General features: G+C 42.6%; 1 protein-coding gene across 1 annotated transcript in view; it reads left to right on the forward strand.

Moving 5' to 3' along the window:
• The first annotated feature begins 2,074 nt into the window (after positions 1–2,074).
• LOC118384406 (integrin alpha-3-like) overlaps positions 2,075–14,969 on the forward strand; it is a 35,183-nt gene continuing 22,288 nt past the window's right edge. Inside the window, exon 1 of the mRNA XM_035770907.2 lies at positions 2,075–2,519. Coding sequence (XP_035626800.1) covers positions 2,320–2,519 — 200 coding nt within the window. The 5' untranslated portion in view covers positions 2,075–2,319. The remainder of the gene's footprint in view (positions 2,520–14,969) is intronic.

Below are 14,969 nucleotides of genomic sequence, written 5' to 3' on the forward strand. Positions count from 1 at the left end.
TTATTTTGATTCTGATGAGTGACTTCATTTCCTGATTTTAACTTTGGAACTATGATGTTGGTGTCGTCATGTATACACTCCGTGCTTCTACACCTGCATTGCTTGCTGTTTGGGGTTTTAGGCTGGGTTTCTGTACAGCACTTTGAGATGTCAGCTGATGTACGAAGGGCTATATCAATACATTTGATTTGATTTGATGTAGGGCTCCTTCATCTGCCTTCTCGTTCCCAGGCACCCCCACGTAAGCTGGGACCCAAGGAAAGTTGACTGTCATGGCTTGGTGTAGAATCCCGTAAGTCATTTTTTTCTGGGTGAACTGTATATCTCGGATAGAGTTTCTGAGATGTGTCTCGTCACCGGGTCCTTGGAGCCGTCTGTGTAAATGTGTGTTTGCGACCTGATATTGTGACCTTACATGCCCTGCTGTCAGCAGTCCTACCACCCCTTTATCCTCTCCTTCCAGAATCATCTCCAGTAGGCTAAAGGGTACTTATCGGTGTGTAAAAAACAAACAAGACATTTGTGGTGTCTGGTTTGCTTAATATAAGGAATTTGATGTATAGCATTTACTTTTTAATTTTACTCAAGTGAGTATTTTTTTTTACACCACTGTACTTACAGTAAGTACATTTTAAACCAGATACTTTTAGAGTTTTACTCAAGTAGTATTTTGCTGGGTGACTTTCACTTTTTATGTGGGAAACATTTGACAATTGCACTGGTTTAACACCTGCCAAACATAGAGCCCAGAATCAGTTTGGTGAAAAGGTGACATTCAATATCGGGCAGAAAGATGATTCATTCATCCTGATTTTTTTTTTAGGTTGTTACTCCCTCATAACCATTTCACAAATGCTACTCTGAAGTAAGAGGTGTGTTCAAGTCAAATCAACGTTTTCTTTCCCCAGCCAGCAATCACTGTCACAGCAGCTGCTGCCTGGTGTGCCTGCTCAGAACAAGGCCTGCTCAGAACAAGGCTGTGGGAAACTTCTACAATGGTTGAGAGATAGAAGGGATAGAGAGGAGAAGAAGTGTGAATGTGAATGATTGAAGGAAAAAAACAAGAGGAAGGACAACGATAACCTGGCTTTGTGATTCTGAAACTAATTCTTGAACCCGTAACTCAGTCAGACATCATCATCAAAAAGCATTCCTACGGGAAACCTCACAGAGAGAGAGATGTGCCTTGGGGGCATACACTGTCTACTACAAGCATTACGATGTGAAATTACATGGCATTCTTCTGAGAAAGATCAACATAATTAAGTCATATGGGAGTATTCCTTAATGACATCACAGAACCCTGCTCATAAACTTTTCAACTACTATAGACAGTGAGAACAGTGTGGGTTGTTATAACAGTTGTTCAGCATTATTCAAAAGTTATCATACACTCCGTGTATCCAACTGCAAATGAACTGTGTTGCAGAAGGTTAAAGTTTAAAGGTTAAAGCGCATGTTTACTTTTTTATTTTGCAATTTGTCTACCATCCATGATTATTCCAATCAGCACTTTATCCTTGGGGCACTATAATCACACTTACATATCATATTCTAAACTCCCACACTACTTGGAGATACACTGTCTAGACTAGAGAATAGGCCACTCTATGCTGTCTGGCAAGGATTCTCACAATGCACAATTGCAATTGCTCTATTGGTAGTCTGGAGCTGTACCGTAACACAGTAAATGTAAACCTGAGACACTCCAATTAATATGATACATTACGTTTCGTAGAGTGTGTATTCATTTGTGGATGGATGTCCATCATCCATTATGTATGATATGTTACGATGTTGCAATTCGTACAATATGTTACGAATTTGCTAAATGTATGTGTTGTGAATTATGTGTTATGTAACTATACCAAACGTAACATGTTATAATGATTTGAGTGTCCGGATTTAAATGTACTTTGTAATGTCTAGTGTATGAGACCAGGCTGAGCTGTCGTGCAGACAAGGTGCCTGCGCGCGCTCAATTTAATCTCGGTACAACCTCCCAATGATTTCATTTATGATGACCGCACTACACCCCGGAAGAATGACTAATGAGTGCACTGTACAGTGAGCACGTTTGAGGTTCAATCGGCCGTATGTGGTTGTATGTATTTGACGACAGAAGGGAGAGAGAACGGAGCGGAGAGAGAGAGAGAGAGAGAGAGAGGGAGGTAGGGTAGAGTTCGTTGAGGGCTGCTCAGTGCGCACGGTTATTTGACTTGAGAGAAAGATTCGAAAGTCATTTAAAAAATAATAATACAACAAAGTCTGCATTTGAACAACGGATATTAGAGAAGAAAATATAATAAGGAATTCCACATGGCAATCTTTCAACTACTCCGGTTTTCTACGAATACCTACTATCTCCTGTTGCTTGTCCTGTTGTGCACAGTACATGTTCTTCAGGGGTTCAACCTGGATGTGCGGTTCCCTGTTGTCAAGGAAGGAAAGACCCCGGGAAGTCTCTTTGGGTTCTCGGTGGCACTTCACAAACAGATGGTGGGAGAGAAAAGATACCTGTAAGTGTTGTCAAATGTTAGATTTGATCAATCTTGCTATTCTAGAATGTGCACGGGCAAGATAAAGGGAAATAATATGGCATCGCATCTGTGGATGTCAAACTACCTTTCAGTACTGTAACGGAAAACTCTAAATTATAGATGATTTTGGGTATTATCAACAGTAAAAGCAGCACACTGTAAATTATGGTGCATTGTGGGAAAATAATTGCTTTATTTTGAATGGTACTGTAATTCCAGCCCACAGAAAACAGTACCATACATTATGCTGTGTAAACACTTAGCACCTAGCAGCCACCCTGCTTGCACATAGTCCTTGTGATTACAGTAAAATACTGTGATTACGGTAGAATTTACATTTTTTACAGTATAATACAGTCAATTTTATGCCATTGTACTGTGTTGTTACACAGTACTTTCTTTGATACTATATTTATATTCCAGTAGGTGTACTGTAATATGAAACAGAAATGTACTTGCCACTGAGCTACCTGTAAGTTACTGTCAAATTCCTGGCTGTCGCTTCTCTGTGATTTAAGTTCAGCAACAAACACTTCAATCTGTCCAGCTCTGGAAAACTCTTATATGCAGGCTAAATGTCACACGAGGATGGCAAATGTCTACTGGAGTTTTACCAGGCTACAAACATTTTGAGGTTTGTACATTCATGCAATTTATAACATAAACCATGGTACCATCATAAACACATTTGCACACAAAGGCCTAAGCATGCACATGCAACAAGAACCACAAAGACATGGTGCTGGGGATATAGTTTATCCCCATGCAAGGTGTGGATAAGGTTCATTCTGTTCAGTAAATGATTAATCTCCATGTCTCAACTACACAATAATCATGACTCACAGTCTGGCAGAGTAGGCTAGGCTCAACCAGCTCATGGAGATGGGTGACCATTCATGATGGTACTTGTCTTGAGCAAGGAACATCAAATGTTTGCCAGTATTGGTCAGGCTTGGTGATAGTGTAGCTGGGGGCCATGCAAACTGATAGAAGTACACAGAGAACAAACATTTGTAACTAAGATCTTTTAAAAATGTTTTATTGAGGGTATACATCTCCTTTGGGTGCCACCTGTCTTAAATGCCCCAATGGAACCACAAAACTTTTCATTAAACCTTTTGCGTCTTTATGTCCTCGGAGGGAAATGATTAGAGCTTCCCAATAAAAACACAGACTTTTCTTTGGTGGGCAAAAGCTGAACATCGGAATGCTTTCTCTGACCTAGAAGAACATCAAATCAAATCGAACATTATTTGTTCACATGTGCCGAATACAACAAGTGTAGACCTTACTTAAATGCTTACTTTACAAGCCCTTAACCAACAGTGCAGTTCAAGAAGAGTTAAGCAAATATTTACCAAATAAACTAAGGTAAAAAAATGAAAAAGAATAAAAAGTAACACAATAACATAACAATAACAAGGCTACAAACAGGGGGTACCGGTACCGAGTCAGTGTGTGGGGATACAGGTTAGTTGAGGTAATTTGTACATGTAGGTAGGGGTAAAGTGACTATGTATAAATAATTGACAGTGAGTAGCAGCAGTGTAGAAAACAAATGGAGGGGGTGTAAATAGTCCGGTGGCTATTTGATGTATTGTTTGGCTTGGGGGTAGAAGCTGTTAAGGAGCCTTTTGGTCCGGTACCGCTTGCCGTGCGGTAGCAGAGAAAACAGTCTATGACTTGTGTGATTGGAGTCTCTGACACTTTTATGAGCTTTCCTCTGACACTGCCTATTATATAGGTCTTGGATGGCAGGAAGCTAGACCCCAGTGATGTACTGGGCCGCACGCCCTACCCTCTGTAGACCCTTATGGTCAGATGCCGAGCAGTTGCCATACCAGGCGGTGATGCAACTGGTCAGGATACTCTCGATGGTGCAGCTGTAGAACTTTTTGAGGAAATCTGGGGACCCATGCCACATCTTTTCAGTCTCCTGAGGGGGGAAACGTTTTGTGTGTGCCCTCTTCTTGGTGTTTTTGGACCATGATAATTCATTGGTGATATGGACATCAAGGAACTTGAAACTCTCGACCCACTCCACTACAGCCCTGTCGATGTTAATGGGGGACTATTCGGCCCGCCTTTTCCTGTAGTCCACGATCAGCTCCTTTGTCTTGCTCACATTGAGGGACAGGTTGTTATCCTGGCACCACGCTGCCATTTCTTTGACCTCCTCCCTATAGGCCGTCTGATCGTTGTCGGTGATCAGGCCAACCACTTTGTGTCGTTAGCAAACTCAATGATGGTGTTGGAGTCGTGTTTGGCCACGCAGTCATGGGTGAACAGGGAGTACAGTAGGAGACTAAGTACATACCCCTGACGGGCCCTCATGTTGAGGATCAGCGTGACAGACGTGTTGATGCCTACCCTTACCACCTGGGGGCGGCCCTTCAGGAAATCCAGGATCCAGTTGCAGAGGGAGGTGTTTAGTCCCAGGGTCCTTAGCTTAGTGATGAGCTTCGTGGGCCATATGATGTTGAATGCTGAGCTGTAGTCAATGAACAGCATTCTCACATAGGTGTTCCTTTTGTCCACGTGGGAAAGGGCAGTGTGGAGTGCGATTGAGATTGTGTCATCTGTGGATCTGTTGGGGTGGTAAGTGGGTCTAAGGTATCCGGGAGGATGCTGTGGATGTGAGCCATTTACCAGCCTTTCAAAGCACAGCATGGCTTCCAACGTGAGTGCTACAAGGCGGTAATCGTTTAGGCAGGTTACCTTCGCTTCCTTGGGGACTATGGTGGTCTGCTTGAAACATGTAGGTATTACAGACTCTGTCAGGGAGAGGTTGAAAATATCAGTGAAGACACTTAATAATATATGCCATTTAGCAGACGCTTTTATCCAAAGCGACTTACAGTCATGTGTGCATACATTCTACGTATGGGTGGTCCCGGGGATCGAACCCACTACCCTGGCGTTACAAGCGCCATGCTCTACCAACTGAGCTACAGAAGGACCACTTCTTTCTGCACATGCTTTGAGATCACAACATGGTAATCCGTCTGGCCCTGCAGATTTGTGATGGTTGACCTGTTTAAAGGTCTTGCTCACATTGGCTACCGAGAGCGTTATCACACAGTCATCCAGAACAGCTGATGCTCTCGTGCATGCTTCAGTGTTGCTTGACTCGATGCAAGCCTAAAAGGCGTTTAGCTGGTAGGCTTGCATCACTGGGCACCTCGCGTCTGGGTTTCCCTTTGCAGTCCGTAATAGTTTTCAAGCCATGCCCCATCCAACAAGCGTCAGAGCCGGTAAGTAGGATTCAATCTTAATCCTGTATTGACACTTTGCTTGTTTGATGGTTGGCATAACAGGATTTTAGCTCGATGAGGATGTTGCCAGTAATCTATGACTTCTGGTTGGGATATGTACGTACGGTCACTGTGGGGACAACGTTGTCAATGCACTTATTGATGAAGCCGATGACTGAGGTGGTATGCTCTTCAATGCCATTGGATGAATCCCGGAACATATTCTAGTCTGTGCTAGCAAAACAGTCCTGTAGCTTAGCATCCGTGTCATCTGACCACTTCTGTATTGAGCGAGTCACTGGTACTTCCTGCTTTAGTTTTTGCTTGGAATCAGGAGGATAGAATTATGGTCAGATTTGCCAAATGGAGGGTGGGGGAGAGCTTTGTATGCATGTCTGTGTGTGGAGTAAAGGTGATCTAGAGTTTTTTTCCTATGGTTGCACATGTGACATGCTGGTAAAACATTTGGTAAAACTAATTTAAGTTGGCCTGCATTAAAGTCCCTGGCCACTAGGAGCGCCGCTTCTGGATGAGCATTTTCTTGTTTACTTATGGCCTTATAGAGTTACTTGAGTGTGGTCTTAGTGCCAGCATCGGTGGTGGTAAATAGACAGCTACAAATAATTTAGATGAGAACTCTCTTGGTAGATAGTGTGGTCTACAGCTACAGATAAGGTACTCTACCTCAGGCGAGAAATACCTTGAGACTTCTTTAATATTAGGTATCGCGACACCAGCCGTTATTGACAAAAAGACACACACCCACCCCTCATCTTACCAACCTTAGCAGCTTTTTCTCTGTTCTGCCGATGCATGGAAAATCCCGCCAGCTCAATATTATTTGTGTTGTCCTTCAGCCACGACTCAGTAAAACATAAGATATGACAGTTTTTATTGCCCCGTTGGTAGGATAATTGTAATCGTAGGTCATCAATTTTATTTTCCAATGATTGTAAGTAGAATGGATGACAGTGGGAGCAGCCCGATCTGCGCCCTCTAATCCTCCATCTTTTCTTCACCCAAATTACGGGGATTTGGCCTTGTTCCCAAGAAAGCAGTATATCCCTCTCGTCGGACACGTTAAAGGAGAAAGCTTCTTCCAGTTCGTGTTGAGTAATCGCTGTTCTGATGTCCAGAAGTTATTTTCAGTCATAAGAGACGGTAGCAGCAACATTATGTACAAAATTTGTTTAAAAAAGAAAAATTACAAACAAAAAAACGAACAAAATAGCACAGTTGGTTAGGAGCATGTAAAACGTCAGCCATCCGCTTCGGTGCCATCTTATCAAAGAGGCTTTCAGCCAAATATAAAAGAGTGGCACCACAAGACTCTGTTAGCCTGCTGAGCTAAAGCCTGGACGTCTTCAGGCCTCAGCCACAGGCAAGGTCATGTATCACGTGATCTTATTCCACCGGACCATCTCCGTTACACACATAGTGGGCTATGCCCTATCCTGGTCATGGGCAGCTACTCCCCAAGTGTGTCACCTCATCATCCAATAGTCCAGTATAGAATTGTTTTTCTTCCCTCCGACCCATTAACCAGCTCTCCCAGTCCTTCCAGCTCTGATTTAGCTGGGCATTTAATTGGAGAGTCCCTCCCGAGCTGGATTGCAGCTCTCTTAAGGACCTAGGTGGAAGATGACAAAGGTTAAGAGAACAGAATTGTAATATCCCATAACTGTTTGCGAAAATGCATTTGTTTGTTTTCTAAGGCTGCCACATGGAATTATTACATTGTCTTAACCTTGTCATCTTCAACCTAGTTAAGGATGAGTAATTATAGGCTTCCTGGGAGATTGTCCCCCGTCCTCCACAAGCCACCAATCACCTTTAATGGCCCACAACGTTCCGCTGAGACCTGAGAGTGGACAAGGCGATGTGTCATGTATTTTTTATGTCAATTTCTTTGCTGTTTCTGTGGAATCAATGGGCTGGTACAAACCGGATGCCCTTGTAGTGACATCACTACATGTTAAACGTTCCTTGACCAGTGTTTGAGTGGCCAGAGTGTGGTCAAGGAGAGAGTTGAAGTGACAGTGCCACACCTGTGCACGCAGACACACACACACACACACACACACACACACACACACACACACACACACACACACACACACACACACACACACACACACACACACACACACACACACACACACACACACACACACACACACACACACACACACACACACACACACACACACACTCTTTTACTCACTTGCATACTTACTCTATTTCACACATTTAGAAAACCTTACACAGACTTGCCCACAACATAAGCCTACTGAGTCACACAAATAAGCACATTTACTTAAAATGCAGACACTGTTACTGTTCAAATGCATATCCAAATTGCTCCCAGCACTCAGACAATTGCCTCTTGTATAATTCCCCTGGGAAGATGCCTGCTCTCGGCTTTAGCAATCCTCCACTTTGTCCTCTGGCTGGTTGCAGTAATAGTGTCAGGAGGAGATGCTTAGCTAAGGCTGTTCTGCTGTAGCCCCAACAGGCCTGGTGGTTGGCTCATAATGCCAGCCCCTCCCTCCCTCGGGGCGGATGGCATGCCACGGATTACACAATAGGGGCATGTCATGCAACAGGCCTGCAGGTCTTACATACAGGCTGTTTTCTTTTTATTACAATGGGATCTGATGCTGGGCATAACACAATCCTGTTTTGATTGAAAGGCCCGACATCAGCGCTGTAGGGAAAATGTGGTGAGTCCCAAGATTGAACATCTCTAGCTCTGTGTAGTACGTCCAATATGAGGTCAAACATAATGGGAAAGGGCAGGTAGTTTTACCTAACATCATCCGCAGGATTTTGTTGTCGCTTGAATCGAGGTAGAATCACATGTAGGACTTTGTATCTTTTATTGTGTCTATCTGTATGTGTGTTTTATGTGTGTAATGTCTTGTTACGAGGACTTAACTAAACTGTAAAGCAGGGCACAACTACGTAACCACTCTGTATAGTATACTGTAGGCCTGTGTATGTGAACACTACCCACACAATCCTGACCATTTGACTTAGAATCTCCCAGTTGACACAGACACAAAGCATGTCCCAAAATGTGGGCAAACTATTTAATTATAGGCCGCACGCACGTATCTTCCTCAAAATTACTCATAAAAGAAGGGCTGTGGATAGATTTCAGTCAAGTAGGAGCTTTGTTAAAGGGACATTTTTAAAATGTTTCAACTTCATATTCATCATCTCCAGCACCACCCCAACGTCAACATATGTGGAAATGCCACGTTTCTATGTTTTGTAGTAAAAACAAAAAAAAGAGAGAGGACGATTTGTGTTTCCAATGACTTCATCAACCAGTTAGTAGACAATTAGTTGGCAATGCTTTACTCATCATTGGTTAAAATCACGATGCACACAGATAATGTCATTGGAAACACGTACCCCCCTCCCACAAACATAGGAACCAGCCATTTTCACACATGTTGTTGCTGGAGATTATAAATATGAAGTTGAAAAACGGTGTAAGTAAGTCAACACCTATTTGTTTGATGTGTTTCTTCAGTTGTGGGTTGTCTTCAGCAAAGCCTCAGTGGGTGATGAGACTGTGCCAAGTTAAGTCATTTGGAAAACCATCTCAGTCATATTAACATTTCATTATGGTGTCGGGCTGAACCAGTAAACACAATGCACGGGCCGGGCCGTATGCAATTCATTCTGATTTCGTAGAATATGATAATAATAATAATGATAATAATAATATATGCCATTTAGCAGACGCTTTTATCCAAAGCGACTTACAGTCATGTGTGCATACATTCTACGTATGGGTGGTCCCGGGAATCAAACCCACTACCCTGGCGTTACAAGCGCCATGCTCTACCAACTGAGCTAGCTCATGTCCCTAACACGCACCCCCCTCAAAATGTTGCATTTATGCCGGTATTCATCTTAGGTTGAACTTGTCAGTGATTTATTTTATTGCTCTCACCCTGTCATTTTTGTTGTTACCTCTGACTCTCAGAGTCTTTCACGAGTTCATAGCAGCAACATCCTTATTGTTAACCAGATGTGATGAGCTGTTGTTGTCGTTTAGGTCTTGTCCCCTCTACACATTCTTGTGTAGTTGCCCATGCCATCTGTGGAAGACACCGGACGGTGGTTTCATACACGACGTAACATAATGACCGTAGTCGAGTAGCCCTTTAAAGAGAAGTGTCTTATGATATTGAGACGAGATATGGGGAACGGAAAATGTGCAGCTCTTCATGTGATAGGCCACCTAAGGGCAAGAGTCTGTCCTGGTCAGGTCATGTTGTCAGGAAAATGACCCTAGCCTTAATGGTGTCCTCCCTGTATTGTGTGACTGTGGCTGGGGGTTATGATGGTATTATGTGGCCTGGATGGATGGGTCTGTCTGAAGGCTTCCTGGTTGCTGGTCCGGGAAGGAGGAAGAGTCTTGACTGGGTTCCTGTTGTATGGTCCCCTAGGAAAAGGCTGTTCAGTGTCTGCAGAGAAGACATGAGAACACATGGCCTGGGGGGGGGGGGCTATTATTGTTTGGGCCAAGAGGTTTTTCCTGACCATATGACCTCACCGAGAAAAACTACTGTCCAGTTTCCTGGTCTGGAAAACCAGTTTCCTGGTCGGTTTCCTGGTCTGGTTGCTTTGTGTAACCCCGGCCAAAACACAGATCTGAGTTCGACTTTTGGCAACCCAATGGTTCTGAGGCAGCACTTGCGGGTTATTTCTTCGTAGAGCTGCTGTTGCATAGCCCTATGGGTTTGGTGTGGGTGATTTGGGGAGGTTGGGTGGAGTTCAGAGGGTTTTGTTGGGGATGTGCAGGGTATGTCCTCGGAGACAAGGCACAACACAGCCTGGAGAAGCTTGTATAAAGCACAGAAATCTGGATCTTACTGCAGTAGATGGGAATGAAATCGCGAGTGCACTGAGAAGCAAGGCTTGCATTCAATTTGACCGGTCTAGCAAAGTCGGGGTCTGCCAAGTAGTTCTTAATAGAGAGAACTGAGGTAACCCAATTATTTCTCTTACAAAGGTCACTTACTGTACAGGGAAATTACAGTTATACCCCTACACTTTATCGTTTGTATATATTTGTGTTCAAATGTGTGTGTTTGTGTGTGTGTGTGTGTGTCCTGTCCGTGTTATCAATTGTCATATGATCTGTAGGCCCAAGGGACTGAAGAAGTGTTATACTTCATGCACAAACTATTTCCCAAATCTCTCTTTGAGTACCCTCAGCCACTCCATGTATTTGATGTATTCCAGACCACCGAGCACACCTGATTCAACTGATGAAAGGCTTGGTGATTAGTTGTGGATTAGATCAGGTGTGCTAGTAATGGCTTTCATCAAATAAGTGGAATGGCTGGGAGTACTCAGCGACATTTCCTCATTAGGCGATCTGTCAGACAGCTCCAGGAGCTAGTTGGTTCTCTGAATCAATAGGCTGATCGACAGTGTCGTCCCCACACAGGCTCCGACTGGAATGCAGCTCTAATTAGAGAAGATCAGTTCTGACGACTGACAAGCCGGTCTCAGATCTGTGTTGGATTCAAGTCAAGTGACACACAGTAACTCTTGTCTTACAAGAGGGTTATACAGTGTTAGCGGTTTCTCCAATATTATTTACTCAGTCACCAGGTGATGGACTTACTCTCTTACTCAGGATACTGGTATGTTCCCTTCCCTCTTTCTTCCAATATCATAGTGATTCAATTGGATATCCAACAAAAATCAGAGAGATTTGCTAGAAATTGCTCCACCATTTTCCGGTTGCTAAAATTAGTTAGCCTATTTTCAGTTTATTTGACAGAACAAGCAAGTATAGTTTAGAGAATAAAAAATAAACCGCTGTGAAATATATTTTCCATAACCCAAAATACTGTATTTTCAGCTGTTTGAAGCTGGTGTACAAAACCGAAAGTAAAATATGCAAAAATAAACTTAAGAACGGGAAGCATAGAAATAGCGCACCTAGTCTAAGAAGCGGTAGAGCTGTTCTTTCTTTTAATGAGAATGACAGACCTATAGCACACATTTCTATGTGAATTTGGTCGGTTGCCCAAAAAGTGACATATTGCAGCTTTAAAGACTAGCTAAGAGAGAAGTAAGGCACCCTAGAGCTGGTTCTTCCCTTCAAGGAAAGCTTCTGGTGTCTGGCCCCTTTTTATGGCGGGTTAAGCTGACCTGAAGTACTGTAGGAATTCAAGCAGTCAAATCAACCCTCAGATGAATGTGTCGAGGCATTAATAATGTGTTTAGAATACCTCATGATGCAACAGGGAACCATCAGGGCAAAGGGTAATGCTGTGCTTGGCTCAGATCCAGCTGCTTCAACATCTCTATCCCTGTAAAGAGATGATGAGAACTTAACTGGTTCAAACCATTCAATAGAAAGAGGCTACAGCAGCTATTGCGTCAGCTTTTGTATCCCGGCAAAACATTTGGTTGAAAGAGGTACAGTACTAACGACAGTAAGGCAACATTGTTTTTGTTTCCTAAAACCCTCCATTTGCTACAGGGGTTTACCACCTGTTTTAATGAAAGATAAGGAATGGTTGCGAAATATGTGTTGTATTCATTAGCACATGATGTTAACCTGTTGTATATATATTATTTATTAATACACTTCTACCGGTTTTTATTTAAAACAATATTTTTTTATTAATACACTTAATTAAAATGATAAACAGCTGTTATAGCTGTGGAATGAATTTTGTGTATATTGTAGTTTGATATTTAAGTGATAATGCACTCAAAGTCGGTGTTTGAAGGATATACTGGCACGGGTGTTCATAGGCCCGAGATGAAGTCAAGGGCTGGAAAACCGTGCCAATATATCCCCTAAACACCGGCTTCGAGGACATTATCACTTTTATAGAACAGGTTACCAACATATTCAAATAATGATTGACATATTTTCATTATTTTGATTAATTTATTCATACTATTTAATCCTTCCACAAGATATAGTGCCGACACAAATCTAGGGTTGCTATCCAAGCCGGCTGGTCGTTCTTTATATCGGTTCGGTTGCTAGAGACGCAACCCAGTTGTTCAGTCTTTTTGTTCTGTATCTATGGATGCGACCCAGTCTTTCATTCTAAACGTTCCATTGCCATACTGGCTGGCAACGTTCGTATCCGTTGCTTGCTAGCTAGCCAACTACGGCTAACTTACAGTCACGTCAAAAAGCTGCCAGACTAACAACAAAGTAGCAGCATTTGCATTTAAGTGTTTTCTGTTGACATTTATTTTGATACATCCATAACAATGAGCTAATGAAGCACGATTTCGCCTGGCATAGAAAATGTGCTCTCTCGTCAGGACACTGTTGTTCAGAGGAGCTAGCCAACAACACAGCTAACACAATCACTTCAAACTGAAGCTGGAAAGACTGCAAATAGCTGCACTTCGGTTCGTTTGACCTTTTTTCAATTTACATTTTTTTGTATATATCCATAAAAATTATGCCAGTTGATTCATGATTTCTACTGGCTGAGAAACACTGCCTGCCTCTGTCTCTCGTCCCGACTCATGACATGTTCATTACTATGGGACAGCTGGAGAAAGAATTTGAATATTGAAACAATGTTGCAAATGTTGGAGAGACAGACATTTCTAAAAGAAATGTGAAATCATGTCTAGATGCTTTTCATAGTGGAGATCGAGTTTATAAATTGCTTGGCTGGGCTGATGAGACAGTGGATTGCGCAGTCAGGTGGAACAGAGTAAATAGACATTTTAACATCATAGATTTAGCCGGTGGTAACTTGTGGAATAGACACCGGCTGGAATGCGGTTTTAACCAATCAGCATTCAGGATTACACCTACCCGTTGTATAACATAGCATATACCGTAAGTGCACCATTTGTCTTAGCGCTTTGTGTCTTGAAGTTCAACTCCCTTGTACTGATACTGAACAGTACTTAAGCCTGCTTCATCTGTACTTCAGTCGTGATAAAGCTTTCTAATTCAGTGACCATTGAGACCCTCGTCTGAACTGGACAAGAGTTGACATGCAGGTCAATGGAGGGTCTTTGAGAACCTTAAATACATTATGGGAGCTGAGCCTCTCTCTCTCTCTCTCTCTTCGCCTTTATTCCACCTAATTGAATGAGCTTTTAATGGAAATCCATACGTAAACCCCCACGCCATATCAATGAACTGCACTGTCTGACCCAGATGAAAAGTACATGTGTTGTGGTCCATCCCTCTAATAATCTGCTGTAAAATTGGCAGAGTGAATTTGGCTGACGGAATACGGTCTGTTTTAATTCAGGACTGGGAAGTAGCTTATACATCCCGTGCGTAGGCTGGTAGACTGCTGTGTTTTTGGTTTAACAATGTCACTGCTCTCCCACAAGTCTATCACCAATGGACCACTCCATGTAAAATATTCTTGCCTGTATACATTTGTGTTAGGACCAGTTGGACTCAAATGACAGATTTCTCAAGTCAGTGTAACCCACAAATCTCTAATATCTCTTTAAGGACATGTTTTATACATATAGGATTATAAGAATTATCATCACTAGATTCAAAGACATACAAAAATGAACGCATAGACCAATACCATTTAAAACAAACTTTTTCCTTCTAAAATGATGTCCAGGTTAAAGTTGTGGTGGTTTAAGTCAGGGACATACCATTATGCTTACATGTCACCAGTGCTGTCATGTCAGGAAGTGCAGAGGAGGAAATCCCTTGGGTCCTTGACCCCAGGGGATGTGAATGGAAGTGATTTACTCACAGAATGAAAGGGTTCCCTGTAGCCTGATTACGATTGGGTGATTGAAATACTTGTCCTTCAACGACTTCCTTTCCAATGGGTGATATTACTAATGCTAGCGTCAGCGGTCCTATTCTCCGTTTCACTTAATTGGTTGGTCTCAATGTGGAGCGATTTGACAACTCTTTTGCTCATGCTTATCTATACATTTGAGACAAAACCGAATCCATACTTGCATGCTGTTGAATTCGACCCATATCTGTCTTGTGTTTTATTAAGGTACCAGATCATTTCTCTAAAGTATAACATAGTAATTACAGCAACGGACATTTAAAACGGCTGACAGTGTTGACATCAATTAACGGGCTAATGATCCCAAGTGGCGTGGTACTACACTTGAACCTGCTTTGGTCGGGTTGAGGTGGGCTGTTTGTAACATCAAT

The sequence above is a fragment of the Oncorhynchus keta genome, chromosome 5, assembly GCF_023373465.1.
Source record: "Oncorhynchus keta strain PuntledgeMale-10-30-2019 chromosome 5, Oket_V2, whole genome shotgun sequence".
Classification (NCBI taxonomy): domain Eukaryota; kingdom Metazoa; phylum Chordata; class Actinopteri; order Salmoniformes; family Salmonidae; genus Oncorhynchus; species Oncorhynchus keta.